Raw genomic sequence first — 26,336 nt, 5'->3', positions numbered from 1 at the left:
TTTAAAATATATTTTTATTGATTTCAGAGAAGAAGGGAGAGGGAGAGAGAGATAGAAACACTAATGATGAGAGAGAATCATTGATTGGCTGCCTCCTGCACACCCCAACTGGGGATCGAGCCCGCAACCAAGGCATGTGCCCTTGACTGGGATCGAACCTAGGACCCTTCAGTCCACAGTCCGACACTCTATCCACTGAGCCAAACCAGCCAGGGCTGCTTCTGTGATCTTAGTGAGGGCTTTAGGGCAGAGACTCTCCACCTCAGCACCAATGCCGTCTTGGTCCAAATCAATCCTTGCTGGGGGGCCTGTGCCTGCAGGACATGTAGCCATGGGGCTCAGCTGCTGCTGGGGTTCATGCCTCCCCAGCCCCTCTGTTCTTGTTCCTCCTTCCTCCCAGGCATGTGTCTGCCTGATGCCGCACATTCCATTCTCAGGGTCACACAGGGACAGCCGCCCCCATTAGCCCTGGTGTCTAGACTCACACAGGGTCCTGGGAGGGGCCGGCCCAGCGCCTGGTGTGCAGCGAAAGCAGCCAGTGGCCGGGACTCTTACAGAAAGTGGGACGATTCCGGGAAGGCGCCTGCACCCTCCAGAGCTCAGTCCACCTGCTTCACTGCTCCTGGGAACCACTGCCTCCCCCAGACCGGGCCCCAGCTCACTGCCTGCTCCTGGGACAGTGCCCAGGCCTCACCTGAATCCAACATTTCCCTTCAGAGTGAGAAATGCCCTTGTTCTCCCCCAGATGGACACCAACTCTGGGCCTGCCTGGCCTGAGCCCTGGCTCCTGGCCCTGCAGCCCTCCTGCTCCCACAGGTCCTTCCCTCCTGTTCCAAACCAGGCCCCTCTCAGGACCCAGGGGATGCAGGGAGGGGGGCCGAGCACACAGGATCCCCCTGATGGAGCTCAAAGCCCAAAGGGGGTGAGACAGGCACAGGGACCACAGCAGAGCAGGATCACGTGGGGGGAAGTGGTGGTCCCGGGGGCTGGGAACCCTGAGCATGGCAGCTGAGCCAGGCTGAGCCTTCAGGGCAGCTCTTCAGAGGAGGGGTCTGTCTTGGGGGGAGGAGAAAAGGAGGAGGGATGGGGCAGGGGCTGGTGGCCGAGAGAAGCTGGGGTGCAGAGGAGCAGAGGCCAGAGGGAGCTGTGAGGAGGGAAAGGCAAGGCCTTTAGCCAGCTCAGGAGGCCGAGGGCAGGGAGGGGGAGGCGGGTGGGGAAGGGTCCGGAGGGGCTGTGGCTGCCCAGGGGCATCCTGTGCCCTGAGGCCAGAGGAGGGTCATGGACAGATGGGACCTTTGGGAAGGACACCGGGGGTCCTGGAGGACTGGCTGTGGAGGTGAAGGGACAGGAGGCAGGGATCTTCGTAGGAAACTGGGGTCACAAAATGGAGAACTGGTGCCCTGAAGTGAGTCATGGGTGGGAGATGGACGAGAAAGTGAATTCAGGACTGAACCCATCTCACAATCAGAAGAATCTACTTGTCACTGACCAGGTTCTGTTTGCTGTCACCTACACTGACAGAGTGGAAAACTGTCAGAATGGATGGCAAATAGTAAGCAAAACCCACCTAATGGAGATGACACTTAGGAGGCTGGGAACAGGGAGCGTGAGTGTGAGGACCGGGTCCTGCTATGGTTGACGCTGCCCCTGGTTGAATATTGAAATGGGTCACCTCCACTTTGAGGGCAGGGAAACTCCTGTGTGACACTGTAAGGACGGATACGTGTCATTATAATGTGTCCGGATTCATAGAGTGCACCACACCCAGAGCGAATCTTTGGCTAAACTTAGGTCTGTGGGTTGTTATGATGTGCTGATGTAGGTTCATCAGTTATAACAAAAATACACGCTCTGGACAGGGATGCGGATAATGGGGAGGCACTGCGTGAGTGGGGGGTGGGGCATATGGGAAATCTCTGTACCTTCCTCTCAATGTCTCTATAAACCTAAAATTTCTCTAAAAATAAAATTGAGTCTTTTATAAAACATAACCTCCTCAGTATATCCCTCCGCTAGTACCTAGTGTGCCCTGGGCGTGGTCTCTAAAGGGGCGGGTCCCAGGCTCTCCTCTTCCCCCCTGGACTCTGCCACCAGTGGCCCCACTGAATGGCCACTCTCCCTGGTGGCAGCACAGCCCCTCACACTCTGACTGGAGACCTGGGGCGTCCCCTCCCCTGGGCTGCGCCCTCCCGGCAGGAGGAAGCTGGGGGCCCCGATCCCCTTGGTGCACAGACATCAGGCGGGGACGAAGCTCGGGCTTCAGAAGGTTGAAGAAGGAGGAGAAGGACTTGTACTTGCTGCCAAGCAGGGCCCTGCTCAGATCCCCAGGTGGAATGTCCGCCTTCGTGCGGGTCCGGGAGGATCCATGCTGGCCTCGCTCCCAGGCTCCCTCTGGGTCAGAGGGCACAGCTGCTCTGTGAGCCCCATACCCAGCGGGTGAGACAGGAGAAGGCTTCTCGCTTCTCGGTCTAAAGCCCCCCCCATAGCAGTGGGAGCCGGGGAATCCGGGGACTCGGGTCTAATGGGAGATGTGAGCTCCGGGCTCTAATTCTAGGCAGTAAATCTCCCCTGGGACCAGCCCCAGGCTCCCAGCAGCTCTGGAGGGACCCAAGGGTGGTGCCAGCCCCGCCCCCTCCCCTGGGTGCCCTGGGACCAGGGGTGCCGAACCATGGAGTTTGACTCACCCACAGTCCCCTCCCAGTGAAACTGCCTCTGCCTCCAGGGTCAGGTGTAAACCATGTGACTGTCCCCATCAGTCAGAACTGATTGGCTCAGTGTGCTCACCTGACCCAACAGCAGCCAATCAGGAGGCTGAGCTAGGATGCGGTAAGCTGAGCCCATCAGATTCTCTCTCGGGAACTTGGACAGGGAACCCAGGAGCTGCAGGCACTGAGGAGAGATGCTGCTGAGCTGATGCAGAAAGAAAGGCCGTGCAGTGAGGTGTCAGGGGACCAGCGACGCTGGGGAGATGACGGTACTAATTATTCCAGAACCAAGAGGAGGAGAGAGTAGCAGGAGGAAAGGAGCCTCGGCCACTGGGGCTGCGTCACATTCATGGCCGAGAATCCTCAACACAATTCCAGCCGCTGAGCCCCGGCCCTGGCGGGACAATGGGACCTGCTCTTGCCCTCACAGGTGTGTCTCCCGCCCCTCACCCGTCCTCGCCCTCCAAGAGGAAACCTGAGAAAAGCAGAGAATGGCCAGGACGCACTCAGGTGGCTGGGGAAGAGCCCGTCACTGAGCTCGGCTGCCATGGCCACACACCACCGGCTGGGGGCGCAGCACAGACATTCATTTCTCACCGTCCTGGAAGCTGACAAGTTCACCACGAAGGTGCTGGCAGATGCAGTTCCTGGTGGAACCTCTTCCTGACTTGCAAATGGCCACCTTCTCTCTATGTCCTCACATGGAGGAGAGAGAGCTCTGGTCTGTCTTGTAAGGACTCCGATCCCATCGTGCCCACCCCGCACCCTCGCCACCACCTCATGACCTCCCCTGAGCCTAATGACCTCCCAGAGGCCCAGCTCCAAACACCAGCACATTGGGGGTTAGGGCTTCAACGTGAATTGGGGGACGAGAAGGACACAAGCATTCAGTCCAAGACAGAGCCCAACTGTGTCTTTAATATTCACACCAGCCATATTTCCCCAATTAAATCCTCCTGTAGTTTTTTAGCTCCATTGAAAGCAGCCTGAATGGCCTGGCCGGTGTGGCTCGATTGTTGATCCATGAACCAAGGGGTCTCTGGTTCAATTCCCGGAGGCTGGATCCCCAGTAGGAAGCGTGCAGGAGGCAGCCACTGATGAATTTCTCCCATCGATGTATCTCTCTATTCCCTGCTCATTCCTCAATTTGTAAAAAAATAAAAGTCAATAAAAACATGTTTTTTAAAATTAGCCTAAATGAGTATAAAACAGTGAAATCAATAAACCAAACCCTACCCCCGCTGGCTAAGCAAGTCCTCTCCATGGTACCTGGCCGCTGCTGGGATGATGCCTTGACCTTACCGCTTTTCCTGCTCGCTTCAGTTCCACAGGGACTTGAAGAGGCCCTGGATACCCATGCCCGTTCCGACGACGCCAACTGCCATGCCCACTACTCTGCCCACTGCCATGCCAACTGCTGTCCTGACAACTGCTCTGCCGCCTGCCTTGACCGCTTCGGTGACCTGCAGCACAAGACATGGGGCGTCATACTCCACATCAGGGCCTGGTCACAGACACACCCATCTTCACTGAGGAGAGACCCAGGTCCCCTTCAGTGGAACCACAGAAGGAACGGTTGTTTCCAGGGCAACAAGCCACCAGGAGAGCAGAGAAGAGGTGGGGAGAGAACAGGTGAGGGAAGGAGCTGTGGGTGTGAGGGAGACAGTGCCCCTGTAGGTGCTGAAAGGCTCAGAAAGCCGCAGGGGGTGCCGTGGGAAGGACACAGGCAGTGCCCGGACGGTCTAGGTTAGGGCTGGCCACTGGGAGCCTGAAGCAAGTGCAGAGTTGGGGAAACCCCCTGTGAGCTCTCACGACGCAGGGCGGGGCTGGGATGGTTCTGGGCGGCCCAGGAGCTGAGCCCGGCCCAGGCACAGCGTGGGCGCTGGTGGAGGAGCTGCTGATCCCATGTCGTGACTGGGCAGCGGCTTATGGAGCGAGAGCACCTGCTTCTGCGCTGACCGGGGAGGGTTCTGGACAAGGAAGCGGACACTCGGACAGCAGGGATGAGGCGGTGGAGACGTCAGGATAGTCCCTGAGGGTCGTGCACTCGGCAGCGCTCTGTGAGCCACCCCTGCCCACAGCGCTGTGCTGGGGAAGCGGGCGAAGACCCCGAGAGCGGCTGCTTTCCAGGTGTCAACACTGGGCGGGACTTCCCAGGCTCTCAGTTGTCTCAATCTGCCCCAGGCCCTACTGACACCCGTGTTAGATGCCCACTGTACAGAGGAGAGGACTGAGGAGGGACAGTGGGAAGAACTCCCCAAAGCCACCCCACACCCAGTGCCAGGGACCAGGACGCCTGGTGCCCTAACAAGCCCACCTAAGCCTCCTCCGCCGGAAGGAAAAATGCTCCACACAGAGCACATAGCAGGTTTCTGTGGAAGACCGTGACTTGGCGCCACGTGAGCGGCTGGGGAAGGAAAGCCCGCACCGCCCACTTCATTCAGAGACACTCAGACTCGCTCCCATGTGTCGGCGATAAACAGACTTTCCTGAGCTCCACTCTGACTGGCACAGAGGTGACGGGTGTTTTAAAGGGTGCGCACAGGGAGTCTGCGAAATGAAAATTGAAAAGGGGCCGGTGAGCATCAGTGCGGTTGGGCCCGGTGTCAGCCAGCTGGACGGATGGAAGCCAGGCTCTCAGGCTCCCACGGGAGTGGAGGCAGAGGCTGGGCCCTCCTGACACTGCATTGTAATGGCGAAGGACAGCAGGCGTGATGATAGGAACAGTGTGAAGACAGCTTAACCCAACCCCCAGCCGTGACAGGATGCTGCTGATCTATAATCAGTCTAGCCCTCGCTGCTGCACGGTGCAAACCCACATCCTGGAACAATAAGTTTGCAGAGGCTTGAACTGAAACCCAGACATAGATGTTTGCAGTGGGAATGAAAGGGTTAAAGAGAATAAACCGGGCAGAGAAAGACTTGTTGTGCTTAGCAGACATCTCGCAGAAAGCTTGCAGCCTTGAGCACAGCACAGCTCAGAGAACCAGGGGACACCTGGCATGGGAGGAACCAAGGAGGGACCAGACCCCCAGGTCAGCAGAGCGGCTGCAGCCAGCAGGATCAACAGAAACCTGTCTCTCCCTGCTCTCTCCGCTGACACCTTTCTCTCGGTCTCAGCCCACCTGCACCCAGGTGTCGGGAATCCAATCTCTTCTGATACATTACGGCCTCATGTCATAGGTGTGGGATCCTGGCCCACACGGAACCTTTCATTTGTTTCCTAAACCCGGGAAGGTCTAGTACAGGGGTGGGCAAACTTTTTGACTCGAGGGCCACAATGGGTTCTTAAACTGGACCGGAGGGCCAGAACAAAAGCATGGATGGAGTGTTTGTGTGAACTAATATAAATTCAAAGTAAACATCATTACATAAAAGGGTACGGTCTTTTTTTTTTTTTTTTTTTTTTTTTTTTTTAGTTTTATTCATTTTAAACGGGCCATAGTTTGCCCACGGCTGGTCTAGTGAGTGGTCCGGTAAGAGCCATCGCAGGGTTCCAGCAACCGGGCACTGGGCACTCAGAGAGACTGTGATCACCCGGCTCCTGAGCTCCCCTTGTGTCCAGGGAAGCCCCCCTCCCACCCCAGCCACACTCCCGCATGGGTGAGCTTCTGCTGAACTCGCGACACTAACTTGGCCCCCCTAGCCTTCCTCCGGACCGGTCTGGATCGTGCCTGTGACTGGAGAGTGGACCTCTCCTCGCCTTGCCTCCTCTCGCATCAACACCGGGCATAGATTTATAGGTAAGTGGCTGTAATCTGTTTTCCTCCTACAGACTGTCCTGTCATTTTGGGTTTGGGTTCGGCTGGACCCACGGCAATCCAGCCCTGGTCGGGACACGTCCCTGGGGACCAGGTTCCCTCGCTCCCTCTCCTGGCGGGGATGCCTGTCATGGAGGGAGGGCTCCGTCCATCTCTGGTGAACATTAGGGGAGACAAGGGACATCTTCTCGGCCTTAACTTCACGGAAAGCAGACCTTAAGCCACTGCCAGTCGCCATGGGGAATTCGCAGGCGACCATTCCCCGCACCACACCCCTGGGCTGTCTACCTAAAGCCTTCAGACCCTAGAATTCACGCAGGTCTTCTGGCCTCAGTAAAACGGCACTTTTGATTTCCAAAGTGTAACTGACCTGGACAATTCTGCAGCAGGCAGGGCAAGTGGTCTGAGGTCCTGTATGTCCAGGCTTCTTTACGCTCAAGGACACATCCTTCTCTCTGTCACAGCTACTCTCCCTCATGGATTTTCCTTCTTCACTCTGAGCTCCCAGACCCTGGGAGTGGTCGGCAAACTGCAGCTCTCGAGCCACATGCGGCTCGTTGGCCCCTTGAGTGTGGCTCTTCCACAAAATACCGACTTCTGCGCATGGGCCACGAAGTTTCAATCGCACTGTACGTGCATGCCTGCATGTGGTATTTTGTGGAAGAGCCACACTCAAGGGGCCAAAGAGCCGCATGTGGCTCGCGACCCGCAGTTTGCCAACCACTGTCCCAGAGGATCTCAAATCCTCCTGCTCATTCACTACTTTTGATCTCGCCGACCATGCCCCGGTCCCCTAGCTTAGGGCTCCTCCATCTCAGCAGCCTGAGAGCCCACCACCCTGCCCAGCAGATCCCACTGCCACCACCCCATCTCACACCCACTCTGAGCAGGTTTCACTCTCTTCCTCCCCCACTCTGGCACTAGCCTTGAAGTGTCCCCTTCAGGAAATTGCTGGCGCCAAATCTGGCTTCATGCCTAGGGCCACACAGATACCCTCCACCAGCAGGCCCTGCCCCCTGAGCTGGAGTCGGTGCTGTCCCTGACATGGACCCACTGTAAACCTATCAGGAAGGGCAGGCAGGTCTCAGGTCTCAAGACCACACTGTTCTCTGCCTAGAAGGATTGAGAAACGCAGCCCACAAAGCAGTTAATTATCAAAAATTAGCAGAGGTCACCCAGGAAAGCCATGAAAATCCAGCAATCTTCCTCTCTCGGCTTACACAGGCCATGAGAATATACACCGATCTTGACCCAACAAGCTCAGAAGAAACAAGGATATTAACTTAAGATTCAACTTATCTGAGACCAGGAGTCAGCAAACTATGGCACAGGGGCCCAAGCCAGCCCACTGCCAGGTCTGATCACATGATTGAGTCGATACCCCCTCCCCTGGGCACTGACCTTTAGGCCACTTCACAACCGACATTCCCTTTTGCTTAGACCACATTCCGCTTGCTAAGACCATTATCCTTCCCCTCAGGACCCGAGTAGAAAATTTTCTGCCCAGGAAAAGCCCACCTGGAGTCCTTTAAAACCTCTTACCTCCATCTCTGGGTGCTGGCCCCATTTTGAGGCTCAGCTCATCTGGTCTCCAGGTGACCTAATAAACTCATGATTCTTTACTCCTTTCGGCCTCATGCGTTCCTCCTTCAGCGATTCTAACACCCACCACTGTTTTCATAAAAAGCTTCTTTAGGAATGGCCTCACCCACTCCATTAGGGATTGTCCACGACTACGTTCCTGCTACAAAGCTGCAGAGTGGAGTGGACAGACAGAGACCATGTGGGCCAGAGCCCAAAAGGTGTACACCCCGGCCCTTCCCAGAAAATGTCTGTGTGGCTCTTCCTCCTCCTGGCTCCCACTTTTCCTCCTCCCTCGGCCTGTAGTCTTTGTCGCCCCTACTCCCTGATCATCTCCAGCTCATTTTCCAGCTTCAATTTAATCAAAAGAATTCAATCAGATTCAGCTCAATTGTCGCCTCTTCTGTGATGCCTCCTGGATCAGACACCTGGGTTCATATCTCACCTCTGCACTTGGCTGTCAGGTGCTAGAGACTCAATGCCTAGTGGTGGAATGAGTTCGGGTGATCTAGTAAAGCTCTGTGAGCCTCCGTTTCCCCATCTGTAAACCCTCCTGTGGAGCTATGGAGGGGCCAGGGGTGACTGTCATGGCTGCAACATCACCCCTTGACCTCACTGGTCTGCACAGGGACTGGCACATCTCCCCAATCTCATCCCTACCCCGACTGTCACTCCCTCGAGGGCTGGGATTCTGTTCCTGCTATTTTCTCTCATTTGTGCCTCTGCCTCCACCCTGGCTGCCCACACAGATGCCCAGCCACTGTCAGTGGAGGGAATGGTCTGGTTCCTGGGGACAGGGACACGGGCTGAGGACGCACCTGGTCACTGCGGGAGACTCCGTAGCGCAGTTCGATCACAAAGTGCTCACAGTTGTTGCTGGTCACGTTGTAGAGCCTCTCCCGTCCCACAAGTGACCCTGCCCGCTTCACAATTTCGTTGGGAGGCAGCAGTGGGTACTTGTCATCATGCTTGTTATTGACACGGTACTTGTGTTTCCCGGCCACTTCGGACAGCAGCTCCTTCTTCACTATGGTCTTCTCAGACCGGACTAACATGAAGCTGCCCACCCCGGGTCCTGTGATTTCACCTGTGGTTCCCAAAGAGGAAACAGGCCGATGATCAGGGCTGAGAGCGGGCAAGCAGGCAGCCCCACTGCCCTGGGCTTCATCAGTGAGGATGAGCTGGGGAAAGGCCGGCCCCCTGCCTGGCTTCAAACTCAAACACAGGCCGACCCCCGCCTGGGTGCCCTTGGAGAAGTCACAGATGCCTCTGAACTCTGGCTCCTCATTTCTAAAGCCAAGGATGTGGATTCTTCTAAAGGCCCCTGTGGGCGCAGATGTCCCTGAAAGATGCAGGAGGGGCAGAGGGTACAGGGCACAGACCCCAGGTGCAGCCCCAGCCAGAGCGGGGTGGGCCCTCAGCGGCCAGGGTGACATGTTTCCAATAGTAGGAAAGGAAGCTGCTGAGCAAGCCCACCCACCTGCCAACGACCTGCCAAAGACCTGCCAACCCAGAGCCCCACCCACCGTGTGGCCTCAGGCCAGTCCCTTCTCCTCTCAGGGGCTTTCATCACTTACAGATGTAAGGGCCTGGGTCAGGTGGTAGTCACACGCTCCCAGCTCTGAATTCTCAGATTTGCCCCTAACAGGACGCCCGCCTCCTGCCTCACCCAGGCTTCTGGGAAAGCTGACAGGAGAAGGTGAGTGATGGGCCCTGGAACCCTCAGGGAGGGGCCAGTGGACCTTCCGGATGGAGCTGGGCTCACAGAAAGCCTGTTGGTATGACGTCAATCTCTGTACAGCCAGTTCATCCAATGACCAGCTTCTACATTCACTGGCTCTGTGTGTGTGTGTGTGTGTGTGTGTGTGTGTACACTTTAGTTCACCAGTTCTTATTTTCTTTTTAAAAGGGCATTTCACCCTGGCCAATGTGGCTCAATTGGTTGGAGCATTGTCCTGTACACAGAGAGGGAGAGAGAAACATCTCACATTGATGTTTGAGAAACATCAATGTGAGATGTTTCTCTGTCTCCCTTCTCTAAAAATCAATGGAAAAATATACTCAGATGAAGATTACAAAAAAACAAAACAGTAAGTTATTCCTCAATAAGTGTAATTTTTTAAAGTCTGCATTTGGCTTTCATATTCACATGTATATGCCCATACCTGCTGTACAGCTGCTGTTAACGGTGGCACCGTCTGCCATGAAATGCAGGCACAGATTATATTTGGCCCGTTCCCTGCTGTTAGTGGTTCCCAAGCTTTCGGCCTTTGCTTTAATGCCAGGATGCTCTGGAAGGGACGGGAGGTTGGCCCAGACCCCACCAGGCCCCGCCCATACCTCTTCCCCCTTTTGCTGTCCTGCATCCCACCCTGCACGACTGGGAGGTGGGGTTCTCATCTCCTCTACAGAGGGTGCAGCTGAGCTTAGGGGGCGAGTCACAGCTCGGCAAGCGGAGGCCCCAACACCCCACCGGGTGCTGCTAAGTGGGAGGCCCTCGCTCCTTCCATGCCTCTGAGCCAGCTGTACGCTGTGTCCTACTCATCTGCCCCCAGAACATCGAGCACACAAAGGGGTGCTTCCCTGGGACAGTGGGTTGGCTGGAAGTGAACCCCAGTATCACCTGGAATAAAGGCCAACAGTCCGTCTCTCCACGAACTCGCTGCTGAGGAAGAGGAGCGGCTGCAGACCTACCAGGGAACATCATGCAGCCAATGGCCAGGGAGTGCCCACCATCCCGGCACTGGGTGAGAACAGCGCACGAGTGTGCAGCTGCTAACACTCCCACCTCTGCCCTGAGCTTCAGCGGAGAACCAGCCTTACTTGGAGGAGCCAGGTGCACCACGTAGCCATCCCCCACGTAGAGGGCCCAGTGCTGGTAGCCAGGGCGGAAAATCTCAATCAGGTCTCCAGGTTTCGGTTCAGCCTGTGACTGAAAAACCAGAGACAGGCTGAGGTTAGTTCTCACAGGGAACATTCTAGAACTGACCTGTAAGGAGCCCCAGCCCAGCCTGCAAGCTCCCTCTGAGCATCTCCTGCAGGAAACGGAAGAGGGCGCTCTCCTCGCACAGATGGGAAGTCCTTCCTTTACTAGGGCTGCTGAGCTGGAAGTGAGCTCTTTGGGGGACAAAGAAGAGATGGACAGGGTGTCCGGAGGGGAGGTGTGGGCAGGTGTGCAGCACGGGGGTGTGGCCGAGACATGGGTGTGCAGACATGGGCATGAGCACAGTTAATGCCAGAGCATGTTGGTGTCAGTGAGTGAGTATATGACCCCCAGAAGTCTCAAATGCGTCATCAAGGGCCCCCACCTTGCGCCGGGCCTGAGTGATTCTGAGTGATAGAGCCCCGACCTGCACAGCCAGACACGGTGCTCAACATGCCCACATTTCATATCCATCACTCCTTTACTACAAACTGTCATTACCCCATTTGACAGATGAGAAGACTGAGTCTCAGGAAGGTTAGGTAACATGCAAAGATCCTTACCCAGTGAATAGAAGAGAAAGATTGAAACCTAGGTCTGCATGTTACCAATGTTGTGCCCTTGACAATCTCAGAGCATCCCAGGCGGACGGGGGCCGCTGAAATCTGGGCACCAGGCCAACACCCAGCTGGGGACCCAGGGTGTGACTGGAGTTGGTGGCAGGGCAGTGCCCTTCTGGGGTTTGCAGGAGCAGGAAGTATCTTCCCCTCATCCCACTGGGAATGCGAGATACACCCGTATCACACAGGTTCTATTTTAGGATCGCTCCAAGGCCAGCCAGCACCTCTCCTCCCTGACTCAGCTGAGCGGGGCCCGACCACAGTGACCAGGGTGGGTGGCTGTTGCTGGGTGAAGTGACGGTGGCTGCCAACCGGAAGTCTGCTGGGGAGACATGGTTGAGAGAAAAACTCCTGACTACAGGCATCATCTGTCAACCTGACCGAAGATTCAAAGGACTAGAAAACACCTGGCAGGACACCTGCCGAGCCACACAGAGGAGGGACTGTGAGCCGGGGGTGGGAGGGGGAATGAGAAAGGGGGGGTCCAGGGGACTTTAACCTTAATGTTAGGTTTCCATTTGGGTTTGTTGGGGGGAGAGGCTAACAAGGAAAATGTGCTCACATATTTGTAGCAGAGATGAACTAAAAGCCTTTTGCATGGTGTCAGAATGCACCCAGCATTCGGAAATGTGACTGTTACGGAGCCAGAAGGAAGCAGCAGCACATGGAAGGGGAAGAGAGGGATGGAAAGAAAAGCAGAGGGAACAGGTGAGCTGCTTGGAGATGAGGGTGGACAAGAACCCTTCCTGCAGCCCCCGCCTCGGCCCCGAAATGCTAGGAGCCATTCTCCTGTTCCTCCCTCCCAGCTCCTCCCAGCCACGCAGGACAGTGTGACTGAGGAGGTGGGACTGGGAAGTGGGCAGAGGCCCCCCCCCCCCCCCCGAGCCCACCATTCCTGCCTCCTCATGAAGGCTCTGGGGAGCCCTCCCGCCCCGGGTAGTGGACCCTCAGGGCTTGGCAGGCACCCGTGCCCCTCAGTGCCCGTGCTGCAGCCCAGCAAGGAGACCCACATCATCACCACTAACAGGATTGTGGTGTTTGAGTTAAAAGCTTTCTGGGCACTTACCAGAGCCATCCTTCTGTGCAGGTGTGTCTGCGTGCTGCTGCCTCGGGGCCCAGCCTTCTATTATCAATAGTTTTGTTTTCCCTCTGACCCTTTCCTGGAAGACAAACACCTGTACTTAAAGCCATGCATCTCGGATGTGCTCCCCTGTGAGACATGTGTCCAGGTGACCTGCGAGGTAATGACTCAGTGAGAGGAGGGTCATGTTCTTCACATTTAGGTTTAGCATGTATTACCATATGCTACTAATAAATACATACATTTTAAAAATAAAAATGCAAACCAAAGGTCACACAAAATCTGCTCTTTGTTCAAAGCAGGGCCAAGGTACAGGCCAGGTAGACACATAGGCCTGGAAACCAGCCAGAGAGAAATCGAAGTCCACATGCAGAGTCAGAAGGATTCGGTGGTGGCTACGATCAGTGTCACGGTCATAAGTCACCAAGTCTCAGGGCCCAGAGAAGAGGAAAGAGGATCAGCAGGGTCAGGGGGTGTGGGGTGAGGAGGGATGGAGAGACAGAAGGAGGGAGGAGCTCCAAGGAGACCTGAACACCGGGACTGACCATGACCAGAACACACCAACAATTCCAGCAACCGCTAAGCAGATGGAACCAGACAAAACGTGTCATCAGAGGCCCATGCCCCACACTGGGAACAGGGTGCCCCCTCACACCTCCCTCTCCTCTCGTCCCTCCCCCCACACACAGTTCAGAAATGCAAATCCACTCTTGCCTGGGTGTGGAGAGGCCCCTTGCTACCCCACCCAGATAAGATTCTCTCATCTGACACCCTCCTGTGAGCTGTAACATCCTGGGCAAACTGGACAGGAAAGCTTGGGTTGAGTCGGGGGGCCCTTAGCATCAGCGCTGTGGGGCATGTGGGAGGGCAGCAAGGATCAACTTACCTTCTTCAGGCTCTGAGCATAAAGCGGTACTGTCAGGAGGCAGGTGGGCAGGAGCTGAGCCTGGACAGCTCTCCAGGATGGACATCTGCCCACCAGCGACCTCACAGCACACGTGGTCTCGGTCCCCGGAGACTCGCTTTCTCTCAGCATCTCCACTCCATTCTCCTCTGTTGGCAGCAGGACCATCTGGGCAGTATTTCCCACCCTGGATTCTGGAGGGAGAATGAGGGGTTGGCTTAGCTGATTCCCTGCAGTTTCATTGGTCAGAGCCCTTTGAGCCGGCCCCCACTGGATGCTGGACACCTTGGAGTGGCTGGCCTAGAGTCAGGTGATCTCTGTTTGTCCAATCAGTGCCATCCCCTTGCGACATCACAGCCCTGCTTCCCTGAGCAGGAGGACTTGGCTGGGCGCTAGCAGAGCCCTCAGGTAGGGTGGGCACAGTGACTGGGAGGTGCACAGGCAAGGCGGGAGGGGTGGGATTTCAAACAAAGACCTTGTCTGCATATATGCATAACCCATGGACACAGACAGTAGGGTGCTGAAGGCCTGGGGTGGGAGTGGGCTAGAAGGGGCCAATGGGGAGAAAAAGAGGACTATGTAATAGTTTCAACAATAAAGATTAGAAAGAGACCGCCCTGTCCCCGTTCTGGGGCTTGTAGTTTTCACCGTAGTGTTCAGGGGATCAGAAAGGCCCAAAGTGCTCCTAACGGGGCAGAGAGTGGGATGGGCGGGGCACATACCCAGCCTGCTGGCAATCTAGGCATGTATATGTATTTTTTAATTATCTTAAGGCCTATAGAAGGCAAGATCAGCATCCATATTCCTCACCTCTAGCTCTTAGCCACCTAGTTCCCCTCCATGGAGGCAGCCTTATCAGTGTCTTGGTATCCTCCCAGGAATATTGTAGACTACATATACTTTTTAATGATTTTTATTAAATCTTATGTCTATGTAGAAGAATATGCATAAGTGTGAGGTGTAAGAAATAACAGTAATGGTGTCAGGTGGGTAGTGGAAATATAGGGGGAACACTTTGTAAAATATATGATCATTTAACCACTATGTTGCACATCTGAAACGAATACAAAATAATATTGAATACAAACTGTAATTGAAAAATAAAATGTAGAGTTCTTTGAGCCCAGACGGTGTGTCTCAGTGGTTGAGCGTCAACCTATGAACCAGAAGTCACAGTTTGAGTCCTTGTCAGGGTACATGCCCAGGTTTTGGGCTCAATACCAGGTGGCGGGGGTGTGGGAGGCAGCCAATCAATGATTCTCTCTCATTATTGATGTTTCTATCTCTCTCTCCCTTTCCCTTCCTCTCTGAAATCAATAAAAATATTTTTAAATTAAAGTTCTTTTAAAAGAGAGAAAGAAATTAAGCATGTAATTGCATTTATCAGTCCAGGGCAGTGACTAACACAGAGCAGAGGCTCAAAAACCTTTTGCTGAATGAGTAAATGGAATAATAATTTAATGCAAATAAAAACATGTATTTGCTGGAGATGGGGGGAAGAGCAATAACAATAAAATACCCACGCACCAACAACCTAACTGAAGAAGTAGAAAACAACCAATGACTTAAACAAGCTTCATGACACAAAGAAGTCTGCACACACATGTTTATAGCAGCACTATTCATGATGCTACAAAGTGGATTCCATCCACTGATGAATGGATAAACAAAATGGGGTATATCCATAAAACGGACTATTATTCAGCCATAAAAAGGAAGTAAGTATTGATACATGCTTCAACATGGAGGAAACTTGAAAGCATGCTACTGAAAGAAACAAGTCCAAAAGCCACATATTATAAAATTCTATTTATAGGTAATGTTCAGAATGAGTAAATATATAGAGACAAAAAGTTGTTTGGTGATTGTTTAGGACTGGAGGGGTGGGGAGTGGCAGCTAAGGGGGATAGAGTTTCTTTTTGAGATGATAAAAATGTTCTAAAATTGATTGTGGTGATGGTTTCACAACTCTGTGAATCTACTACACACCATTGAATTTTACACGTTGCATGGGTAAATGTATGGTAGGTAAATTATATCTTAATAAAGATATTATTAAAGAAATTAGCCCCATGTTCCTCTCCCTGCTAATGGAGTTGTAGCCAATTTCCTGAATTTTGTGTCTAAGATTGTCTTGCTTTAAAAAAATACTTTCTACATATAAATGTGTCCCTTAAATAATACATATTTAGTTACCATGTTTTCAATGTGGTAAAATCAGAATCAAGCGTCTCACATTGCACAACTTGATGATGTTTGCCCAATATTAGGTTCCTTGTGGATTCGTGTTCCTTCACATCATGTGGAATGTAGCACAGTTCAATCATCCTCTCCTGTCAGGGGACATTGGGGTGCTCCCAGTGGGTTGTATTACAGACAAAGTTGCCATGAGCATCCTCATACAAGCCTCCTAGTGCACCTGGAGTCTTCTCTAAGCAGAGGCTGTTAAACCTTTTTAACCAAGATCCACGGTAAGAAATACATTTCATAAGGTACCAGGATATATAGAGACTTCAGGCATATAAATAAGTCTTACCAAAATCTAGATGAGATACACTCTGATAAATTCTGTTTTTTATTTTTTCTAACATACCGACTGTGACCGACTAAACTAAAGTTATCACTGACTAATGGGTCACCAAACAGAGTTGTTGGGGTGTATGGTATTGTTAGGCAGGATAGATGGCTGCTAGGGCAGGAGGAGGGGGAGGGGGTAGGGAAAGAGGGAATTTTTCTCACCCACTGAATGAAGAAGTCAGCAGTCTGGGACTTGCCAAGATAAAATTGCCCGATGTTCTCATAAATTTTAGAAAAAGCCACAACAGTGTAAAAGGGAGACCTGGAAATCTAGTCTGTTGCCCAAGATCCAGCAGGGGAATCTTAAACCTATAAGAGGAAAAAATATAAAACCCTTGAACCCCCACCAGGCGGGGCACTGAGACTAGCTGAGTTGCTCGCTTGTGCTTTATGCCAATTGTATTTTTAATAAATGTTCTTGCTTTGCTTCAACACTGCTTTTGGTCACTCACCTGAATTCTTTCTCCAAAGCGTGACAAGAGCCGAGGGGAGGAGAACCCCCTTCGACTCAGGCAGCTCTCTGGTAACAGTATGACCTTCTTCAACTTTGTTAGAGAAAGAATGCTAAATCAAGTTTCCCACGGGCAGTACACCAGAGTCACAATTGTTCAACATCTTTTTAAATATTTGTCAACATGGTAGTAATGGCAGGGATCTTTTTCACATTTCTATGTTTATTGGACATTTGTATTTACTCCAGTGAGCTCTGAGGGTGTTTCCAGAAGAAATTAGCATTTAAATGAGTAGACTGAGTAAAGGTGATTCACCAATGTGGGCAGGCATCATCCAATCCATAGAGGGTCCAAACAGAACAAAAAGGTGGAGAAAAGACTAACTCTCTCTTCTTGACCTGGGACATCATAGTTCCTGTTTCTCAAGGCTTTGAACTCCAGAGTTGACACCAATGGCCTTAACACCTTATTTGCAGTCCTTTAGCCTCTCAACAAATTACACCACTGGCTTTTCTGGTCCACTGCTTGCAGATGACAGATTGTAAGACTTCTCGGCCTCCATAACCATGTGAGCCAATTCATGTAATAAATCTCATATATCCATATCTGTATGTATATCTATATCCTATTGGTTCTTTTTCTCTGGAGAACCCTAATCCATTGCCCTTTGTATTTATTAAAAAACAAAATTCAACATAGTAAATTTGAAGATCTACTTGGCTTTATGAAGAAATTTATGAATGGGGCAACTTCTCATTCAGCAAGTACAAGGGCAATGTTAACAATGAAGCATAGTAACCTGCATCTTGGATAAAAACTACTGTTTAAAATTTTACCCTGCTATTCTGGCTTCTGTAAACATTTGTTTGCTTAAATAATGGGGATAATCAGACTATTCCCCACTCCAGAGAGGCCGTAAACTATGCCCCAGACAGAGCTGTCAGTGCTGGAGCCAGGCCAGGCCTTGAGATATAGTCTCACGGCCTGTCCCAGCACACAGGACTTTTTCGCAGAAGATCTAGAAGTCTCATTCCAAATTTGGAAAAGAAAGACCTGATAAACATATAAATAGGAAAGACTTCCACCATATTGGGCCCCAGAATTTGAGAAGCAAGATTTCCTTTGGGCCCACTAGCACTAGCAAAACAGGACTCCAAATAAATTTGGCTTATCAAGTAATGTGTCTTCTGATTTACAATACAACAACATAAAAACATTCAAAACTTAAAGAATTTTTGTGAGTTTATTTGATCCAAACTGTCAACAGTTGCCGGGAAACAGATTCTCAATGGACTGGGATAGTGCTCTGGAGAATGGCCATTTTTTATCTATTTTTATACATCGCAATCAAAGGAGGGGACATGGGAGGGTTACAAGAAATCCACTGGTGATAGATTAGGGAGGCAGGAGAAAGCAAAGTGGGGAACCTCTGGGATTGGATAAAAAGTAAAAGACAGACACATACTTAGGTGTGTTCAGGATAGTTAACAGTCAACAATTAACATGATAACAACAACAATGAAGGAATTTATGGAATCTATCCTGGCACTCAGGCACATTAGATTGTGCCCTGAGGGGTCCAGAAAAAGGGAAGTTACCCAGACATTTTAAGGATATGTTAGCAGAGATGCAAAAAGACAGATAGGCTCAGCTAAGGTAAAGGTTGACCTTGTCGGTGAAGATACCAGCCTAGGAGGTGACTACCCACCATCACTGCTTTTAGTTAAAGTTTAATTTCAGACCATCCCTGTGGTTACTTTAGGTCTCTGAGTTTGCAAGACTGCCACACAGGCCTCCCCTGAGCTTGTCAGGTTAGCGGGTGGCCCCTTTCGTCCACAGCACTCTGAGGGGTTGTACAAAATGAAAGGTGTTTTATAGGTAAGAGGGTAGGGCACGAGAGCCCTTAACAAACGAAAAGAAAGGATTATATTTTAGATCAGAACTTGGATTTGGGGGAGAGAAAGGGAACAGCAAGGCTTTTTATGAAGCAGGTTGCCTCTTCTTTCTATGGGGAGGAGGATGGGGAAGGAGCCTGCAGGACAGATTGCTTTACTGGTGCCCGACCAGAAAATTCCAAATTGGTTGGTTAAGATTCAATTTCCGGAAGAGGTTGAGACCACAACCAAATCAGGTATTAAATGTACTTCTGGTATCATGGGATCTTAGCACAAGCAATGCCACTTGGGCCTATAGGTTTCTCCGTACAGTGTGTCAATGTAAGAAACATTCAAACTTGTAAGAATTTTTATGAGTTTATTTCATCCAAACTGATAACAATGGCTGAGAAGCAAAATCTCAACAGATTGAAAAAATGCTCTAATGGCAGTTCTCAACCTGTGGGTCGAGAATAATGAACATACATCCTGCATATCAGATATTTACATTACGATTCATAACAGTAGCAACATTACAGTTAAGAAGTAGCAATGAAAATAATGTTATGGTTGGGGGTCACCACAACATGAGGAACTGTATTAAAGGGTCGTGGCATGAGGAAGGTTGAGAACCACTGTCTAGAAAATGGCAGTTTTACCACTTATTTTATACATCAGAGAGAGAGAGGAAAGGAAAGAGAGAGAGAAACATCAATTTGTTGTTCCACTTAATTGATTGATTCATTGGTTGTTTCCTGTATGTGATTTGATCAGGGGTCAAACCCGAAACCTTGACATGTCAGGACAATGCTCTAACCAACTGCGCCACCTGGCCAAGCCTAATATTTGTGTTTTACTTGGCAAGTTTAACCCATTTACATCTATGGTGATTACTAATATATTTGGAATTGGTTCTTCCATCTTATTTGGTTATTTCTACGCATTCCAGTATTTTATGCAATTTGTTAATGTGTTTTTTTAATTGAACTGGGTGTTTCTGTTTGGTTTTCTTGTGTTTTGAGAATGGAGGGAATAAAATGGAATAAACATGCAAAGAGAGTCACTTAAAATGGAGGGAGTTGAGCCGGGCTGGTGTGGCTCAGTTGGTTGAATGTTGTCCTGTGCACAAAAAGTTGCCAGTTAGATTCCCAGTCAGGGCACATACGCAAGTTGCTGGTTCCATCCCCAGATGTGTACCCAGCAGGAGAAAGCTGGGATGGAGCCACCTGTAAGTCCTGAGGAAAGGAAAGGGTGCCTGAGCTCCACTGTTTACATCAGCAACCAGGGAAGAACCAGGAGCCTTACTAACTAAGATTCTTTACTAACCGCAGGGCCAGTCACACACAGACCCTGCAATGTTTCCCCTCTAAGGGACACTGATTACCAGAAAGAGTGTCTGTCCTCCCTCCATCCTGATCAAAGATTCATTTCAAAATTCTCAAAGCAATTGGATAGTTTCCACAGCAGGAGGTTCAGCAGTGACTCAACCTCCTCTTTTCTATGCGTCCCTTCCATTTGATGTCAAACAACCATGGAAGCATATTACCCTAGTCTTCATTTCTAGTGTCAAATGTATCTTCACTTACTTTTTTGCCTACATAAGTCCCTCTCACTACCCCCAAGTCAGAGCACTGTTTCAAGGCCAGCCCTCAACAAGTCTTCAATAAAACTCTTTCTTGAAGTTTACAGAGTCCGTTTTCCGTGACAGTCCTATCCAGGATTTCAACAGACACATGGTGGCCTGACACCAGGGCTGACAAAGGAAACATTGGCAGCACTAGTAGAGTGTCTCTGAGGAACCCACAAAAGCCCCTTTTAGAGAAATGGTCACTTTGAACATCTTCTAAGCCCACAAAGCAGAAGCAGACCCCAAGGGACTCGCCACAAGGGGTCATTCCTTCCCCCAACCACTCCTAGGAGGGTTGGGCAGCAGGGAGGTCAGGCTTGGGGCCTGCCACAATGTGACCTGGCCACAGCAGGAAAGAGATGATTGGCCTAGTAGGGTCACCTGACCTAACAGCAGCCAATCAGTAGGCTGAATTAGGATTCGCTGATTCTCTCAAGAATTTGAACTAGGAGAACCTGATAGACAGTAAGGAGGGATAGAGCTGAGCTGATATGGGGAGGAGGGGCCAAAGGAGGGGGTGTAGGATTGAAAGGACAGAACGGGACTGAGAGCTGTGTCCCTAACTCCTCTTCCAAGAAAAAGCCACAGAATGTATCGGTTATTCAGCCTGCCCTTATCTCAGCCAATGGGAATGCAAGGGAAACGTACCCAAGGCCAAAAGTATGCTGACCACCCCCCTGCCTTTGTGTAGTCAGACCCTAGCTGGACCCTGCCCTTGCGTCACTAGCCCCCGGCCCTCACTCAACCAACCAGAATCGGCCAAATCAGTAGTCCGAGTGGGCCATAACACCCCCCGCCCCCAACCCCAAGCCCTATAAAGTCTTTGTTCTTTCAAGACTCGGGCTCTCTCGCATCCTGCCGCTGTGCCAGTAAAGGAGGCAGAGGGACCAAGCCTGGGCTTGAATAAAGGCTCTATGCTTTTGCATCAGACTCGGCGCTCCCTGGTGGTTCTTTGGGGATCTTGAAATCTAGGCATAACAGGATCAGAGCCTTCGGGATTGTCCAAAGCCCAATGGTGAGGAAGCAGGAGTTCTGGGGATGGGGTGAAGGATGGGTGAAAGCAACAAGAAAGAGAAAAGATGTGAAGAGCAGAGGGGTAATAAGGCTGGTTTTTAGATTGGCAACAGCATATGTTGAGTTTTTTTATGGCAAAGGTTTGGTTTGAACTCCAGTGAACATCTGCAGGCTCCGGCTGCTGAGCCTAGAAGCCATCCTGGGTCTAGTTCCAGGCCAAGGTCCTGACTATCCCGTGGTTCTTGTTCTTGTATATCAATGAGGTCTTGCTGTCCAGTGTGTCCTCACAACCAGAAACGCCCATTACTTGAGGTAACAGGAGTTGGACTGTGTTTCCTGCAAGATCCAGAACGCAGCCACAAAGAGAAAGTGAAAGAAGATCACCAAAGGGCCAGAGCACAAACTGGCGTCTCCAGGAACAGAGCCCAGCTGTGCCCTCAACGGACTTCACACCAGGCAGTTCTGGCTGCATTTTCCCCAATAAAATCCTCCTTTATTGGGTTGTATTTAATTCTGTGAAAATATGCCTTATTATAAAAACAGAATGAAAGCCATAAACCAAACTTCAAAACCTCTAGCAAAACAAGATCCCGTTAACATATAAAGTAATTGCCGTCAGGGCAGTCCCTTCAACTTATTGTTTTTGTTGCTTGTTTCTTGAGATCACGGCTCCAATGAGGCCCACGGCTGCCAAGCCCACTCCTGCAATGCCAGCCGCCATGATGGCATCTCTGACCTGCAAGAGAGAGGAGGTGCGTCAGACTCTGTGTCAGGAATCTGAGTAGAGGCTATACAGTCAACAAGAATGTTCAGCTCATAGAGCAGCGGTTCTCAACCTGTGGGTTGCAACCATCGGAAAACACATATAGCATATCAGATATTTACATTATTATTCATAACAGTAGCAAAATTATAGTTATGAAGTAGCAATGAGAATAATTTTATGGTTGGAGGTAATCACAACATGAGGAAATGTATTAAAAGGTCATGGCATTAATGGAAGGGATGAGGACACATTTGTAATACCTTAACTAATAAAGAATTTTTGTTTAAACTAAAGGTCACAGCATTAGGAAGGTTGAGAACCACTGTCATAGAGCCTCGCATGCCCCTTGGTCTCCATAACAAACTCAGAAGTCAACAAATACTGGCAAGGAAATGGGGAGAGAGGGATGGAAGGGAAAAGAGTTGGTGGATGGAGCCAGCTGGCCAGGAATGGACCTGAACTTGAAGAGGGAACCTCGATTCGCCCTGTGGGTATATAAAGCACATGAATCCCAGAGGGTGGCTGTGGAAAGGACAGGGAGATGCAGCCAGGATGGCTGCGGTCCTGGCTGGCCAATGGGGAGCCCATGAATCTAGTGTGAAGTCAAGAAGGAATTGCTACTGAATCATCAATAAACTATGACCTCCATGAGAGCATGGACCTCACATGTCTTGTTCATTGCTGTATCCCCAGGGCCCCGCCAGGTGCCTGACCAGGCGCAAGAAACACAACCTCCTGTGATAATGCAAAGGGAGAGCAAGGTCTGTCTTCAGCTCACAGCAATGTTCCCCATGAAGGCACATGGCCCAAAGCAGCAAAGCTGTACTTTTTTCCCACTGAAGGCTTGAAAGAGTGTCTTGAGCACAAATTGAGAAATCTCACCCCAAAGCCAAGCCAGGCATTTAAGCAGAATCAAGAACAGCAAAGGAAATAAATAAATATGCACATACATACATACATACATACATGCATACACACACAAGCAAAACACAAACAAACAAACAAAAAGCAAAGGAAAAGATTCTTAATGATTGTAGGCCAAGAAGTCCAATGAAGACATTGTATCAAAAATCCCAGGAATAAGAAGGATGAAAAACCCCCTTCCATTTTCCCCTTTGATTTTGATATATTAAATGAGTGGTAAAACTGCCATTTTCTAGAGCATTTTTTCAATCTGATGCTATTTTGCTTCGCAGCAATTGTTGTCAGTTTGGCTTAAATAAATTCATAAACATTTTTACAGGTTTGGATGTTTCTAACATTCACACACTGCACAGAGAAACCTCTAGGCCCAAATGGCATCCCTTGAGCTAAAAATCCCATGATACCAACCTTGGAATTAATACCTGATTTCTTTGTGGTCTCAACCTCTTCCAGAAATTGAATCTTAATCAACCAATTTGGAATTTTCTGGTTGGGCACCGATAAAGCAATCTGTCCTGTAGGTTCATTCCCCGTCCTCCTCCCTATAGAAAGAAGAGGCAACCTACATGACAAAAAGCCTTGCTGTTCCCTTTCTCTCCCCCAAACCCAGGTCCTGATCTAAAAAATAATCCCTTCTTTTCTTTTCTTTTCTTTTTTTAAAAAATATATTTTATTGATTTTTTACAGAGAGGAAGGGAGAGAGATAGAGAGTTAGAAACATCGATGAGAGAGAAACATCGATCAGCTGCCTCCTGCACACTCCCTACTGGGGATGTGCCCACAACCAACCAAGGTACATGCCCTTGACCGGAATCGAACCTGGGACCTTTCAGTCCGCAGGCCGACGCTCTATCCACTGAGCCAAACCGGTTTCGGCCCTTTCTTTTCTTTTTTAACGAGCTCTCTTACCCCTTCTACTTACAAAAGACCTTTCATTTTATATAACCATTCAGAGAGCCCTTAAAATTGCTGGATGAGATGTTGCCCCATCTATAAATTGCTTATTAAAGCCAAGTAGGTCTTCAAATTTACTAGGTTGAATTTTGTTTTTTTTAGTAAATGCAAAGGGCAATGGATTAAGGTTCTCCAGAGAAAAAGAACCAATAAGATATAGATACAGATATAGATATATGAGATTTATTACATGAATTGGCTCACATGGTTATGGAGGCCGAGAAGTCTTACAATCTGTCATCTGCAAGCAGTGGACCAGAAAAGCCAGTGATGTAATTTGTTGAGAGGTTAAAGGCCTGCAAATAAGGTGTTAAGGTCACTGGTGTCAACTCTGGAGTTCAAAGCCTTGAGAAACAGGAACTATTATGTCCCAGGTCAAGAAGAGAGAGTTAGTCTTTTCTCCACCTTTTTGTTCTGTTTGGACCCTCTATGGATTGGATGATGCCTGCCCACATTGGTGAATCACCTTTACTCAGTCTACTCATTTAAATGCTAATTTCTTCTGGAAACACCCTCAGAGCTCACTGGAGTAAATACAAATGTCCAATAAACATAGAAATGTGAAAAAGATCCCTGCCATTACTACCATGTTGACAAATATTTAAAAAGATGTTGAACAATTGTGACTCTGGTGTACTGCTCGTGGGAAACTTAATTTAGCATTCTTTCTCTAATAAAGTTGAAGAAGGTCATACTGTTACCAGAGAGCTGCCTGCGTCGGAGAGGGTTCTCCTTCCCTCGGCTCTTGTCACGCTTTGGAGAAAGAATTCAGGTGAGTGACCAAAAGCAGTGTTGAAGCAAAGCAAGAACATTTATTAAAAATACAATTGGCATAAAGCACAAGCGAGCAACTCAGCTAGTCTCAGTGCCCCGCCTGGTGGGGGTTCAAGGGTTTTATATTTTTTCCTTTTATAGGTTTCAAGATTCCCCTGTTGGATATATTGGGCAAGAGACTAGATTTCCAGGTCCCCCTTTTACATTGTTGTGGCTTTTTCCAAAATTTATGAGAACATCGGGCAATTTTATCTTGGCAAGTCACAAGATTGCTGACTTCTTCATTCAGTGGGTGAGAAAAATTCCCTCTTTCCCTACCCCCTCCCCCTCCTCCTGCCCTAGCAGCCATCTATCCTGCCTAACAATACCATACACCCCAACAACTCTGGTTTGTGACCCATTAGTCAGTGATAACTTCAATTTAGTCAGTCACAGTCAATATGTTAGAAAAAATAAAGAACAGAATTTATCAGAGTATATCTCATCTAGATTTTGGTAAGACTTATTTATATGCCTGAAGTCTCTATATATCCTGGTACCTTATGAAATGTATTTCTTACCGTGGATCTTGGTTAAAAAGGTTTAACAGCCTCTGCTTAGAGAAGACTCCAGGTGCACTAGGAGGCTTGTGTGAGGATGCTCATGGCAACTTTGTCTGTAATACAACCCACTGGGAGCACCCCAATGTCCCCTGACAGGAGAGGATGATTGAACTGTGCTACATTCCACATGATGTGAAGGAACACGAATCCACAAGGAACCTAATATTGGGCAAACATCATCAAGTTGTGCAATGTGAGACGCTTGATTCTGATTTTACCACATTGAAAACATGGTAACTAAATATGTATTATTTAAGGGACACATTTATATGTAGAAAGTATTTTTTTAAAGCAAGACAATCTTAGACACAAAATTCAGGAAATTGGCTACAACTCCATTAGCAGGGAGAGGAACATGGGGCTAATTTCTTTAATAATATCTTTATTGAGATATAATTTACCTACCATACATTTACCCATGCAACGTGTAAAATTCAATGGTGTGTAGTAGATTCACAGAGTTGTGAAACCATCACCACAATCAATTTTAGAACATTTTTATCATCTCAAAAAGAAACTCTATCCCCCTTAGCTGCCACTCCCCACCCCTCCAGTCCTAAACAATCACCAAACAACTTTTTGTCTCTCTATATATTTACTCATTCTGAACATTACCTATAAATAGAATTTTATAATATGTGGCTTTTGGACTTGTTTCTTTCAGTAGCATGCTTTCAAGTTTCCTCCATGTTGAAGCATGTATCAATACTTACTTCCTTTTTATGGCTGAATAATAGTCCGTTTTATGGATATACCCCATTTTGTTTATCCATTCATCAGTGGATGGAATCCACTTTGTAGCATCATGAATAGTGCTGCTATAAACATGTGTGTGCAGACTTCTTTGTGTCATGAAGCTTGTTTAAGTCATTGGTTGTTTTCTACTTCTTCAGTTAGGTTGTTGGTGCGTGGGTATTTTATTGTTATTGCTCTTCCCCCCATCTCCAGCAAATACATGTTTTTATTTGCATTAAATTATTATTCCATTTACTCATTCAGCAAAAGGTTTTTGAGCCTCTGCTCTGTGTTAGTCACTGCCCTGGACTGATAAATGCAATTACATGCTTAATTTCTTTCTCTCTTTTAAAAGAACTTTAATTTAAAAATATTTTTATTGATTTCAGAGAGGAAGGGAAAGGGAGAGAGAGATAGAAACATCAATAATGAGAGAGAATCATTGATTGGCTGCCTCCCACA

General features: G+C 49.4%; 1 protein-coding gene and 1 long non-coding RNA gene across 4 annotated transcripts; one reads left to right on the top strand and one right to left on the bottom strand.

Moving 5' to 3' along the window:
• Positions 1 to 3,603: 3,603 nt before the first annotated feature.
• LOC139018670 (phospholipase A and acyltransferase 3-like) lies at positions 3,604 to 13,717 on the bottom strand. 3 transcript variants are annotated; one of them, XM_070427323.1, is made up of 6 exons: positions 13,558 to 13,717; positions 12,657 to 12,750; positions 10,871 to 10,979; positions 8,866 to 9,134; positions 4,008 to 4,168; positions 3,604 to 3,846 (listed from the first exon to the last, which is right to left on the bottom strand). In XM_070427323.1, the coding sequence occupies exons 2-5, from the start codon at positions 12,663 to 12,665 to the stop codon at positions 4,025 to 4,027; spliced, it is 531 nt and encodes a 176-aa protein (XP_070283424.1). In that variant the 5' UTR covers positions 12,666 to 12,750; positions 13,558 to 13,717; the 3' UTR covers positions 3,604 to 3,846; positions 4,008 to 4,024. The 3 variants fall into 3 exon arrangements, with proteins under 3 accessions (XP_070283424.1, XP_070283423.1, XP_070283425.1); XM_070427322.1 differs by lacking the exon at positions 13,558 to 13,717 and having other exon boundaries at positions 12,657 to 12,862; XM_070427324.1 differs by lacking the exon at positions 13,558 to 13,717 and having other exon boundaries at positions 3,604 to 3,836; positions 12,657 to 12,862.
• On the top strand, positions 12,126 to 12,940 carry LOC139018671 (uncharacterized). Its single transcript, XR_011472931.1, has 2 exons — positions 12,126 to 12,298; positions 12,678 to 12,940. It is a non-coding gene; the product is annotated as an uncharacterized lncRNA (long non-coding RNA).
• Positions 13,718 to 26,336: the final 12,619 nt, after the last annotated feature.

This window comes from Myotis yumanensis, unplaced genomic scaffold (assembly GCF_028538775.1).
Source record: "Myotis yumanensis isolate MYYU_CA2020_CCGP unplaced genomic scaffold, mMyoYum1.0.hap1 SCAF_10, whole genome shotgun sequence".
NCBI lineage: Eukaryota > Metazoa > Chordata > Mammalia > Chiroptera > Vespertilionidae > Myotis > Myotis yumanensis.
Note: the sequence above shows the minus strand (reverse complement) of the source record. Positions and strands in the feature narration are given on the sequence as shown.

Excerpts from the sequence above, each read along its gene's own strand:
- LOC139018670 (XM_070427323.1), bottom strand. Across the intron at positions 9,135-10,870 it reads GGTGCACCTGGCTCCTCCAA|GTGAAATCACAGGACCCGGG; the intron begins GTAAGGCTGGTT and ends TGGGAACCACAG. Across the intron at positions 4,169-8,865 it reads GAGTCTCCCGCAGTGACCAG|GTCACCGAAGCGGTCAAGGC; the intron begins GTGCGTCCTCAG and ends CTTGTGCTGCAG.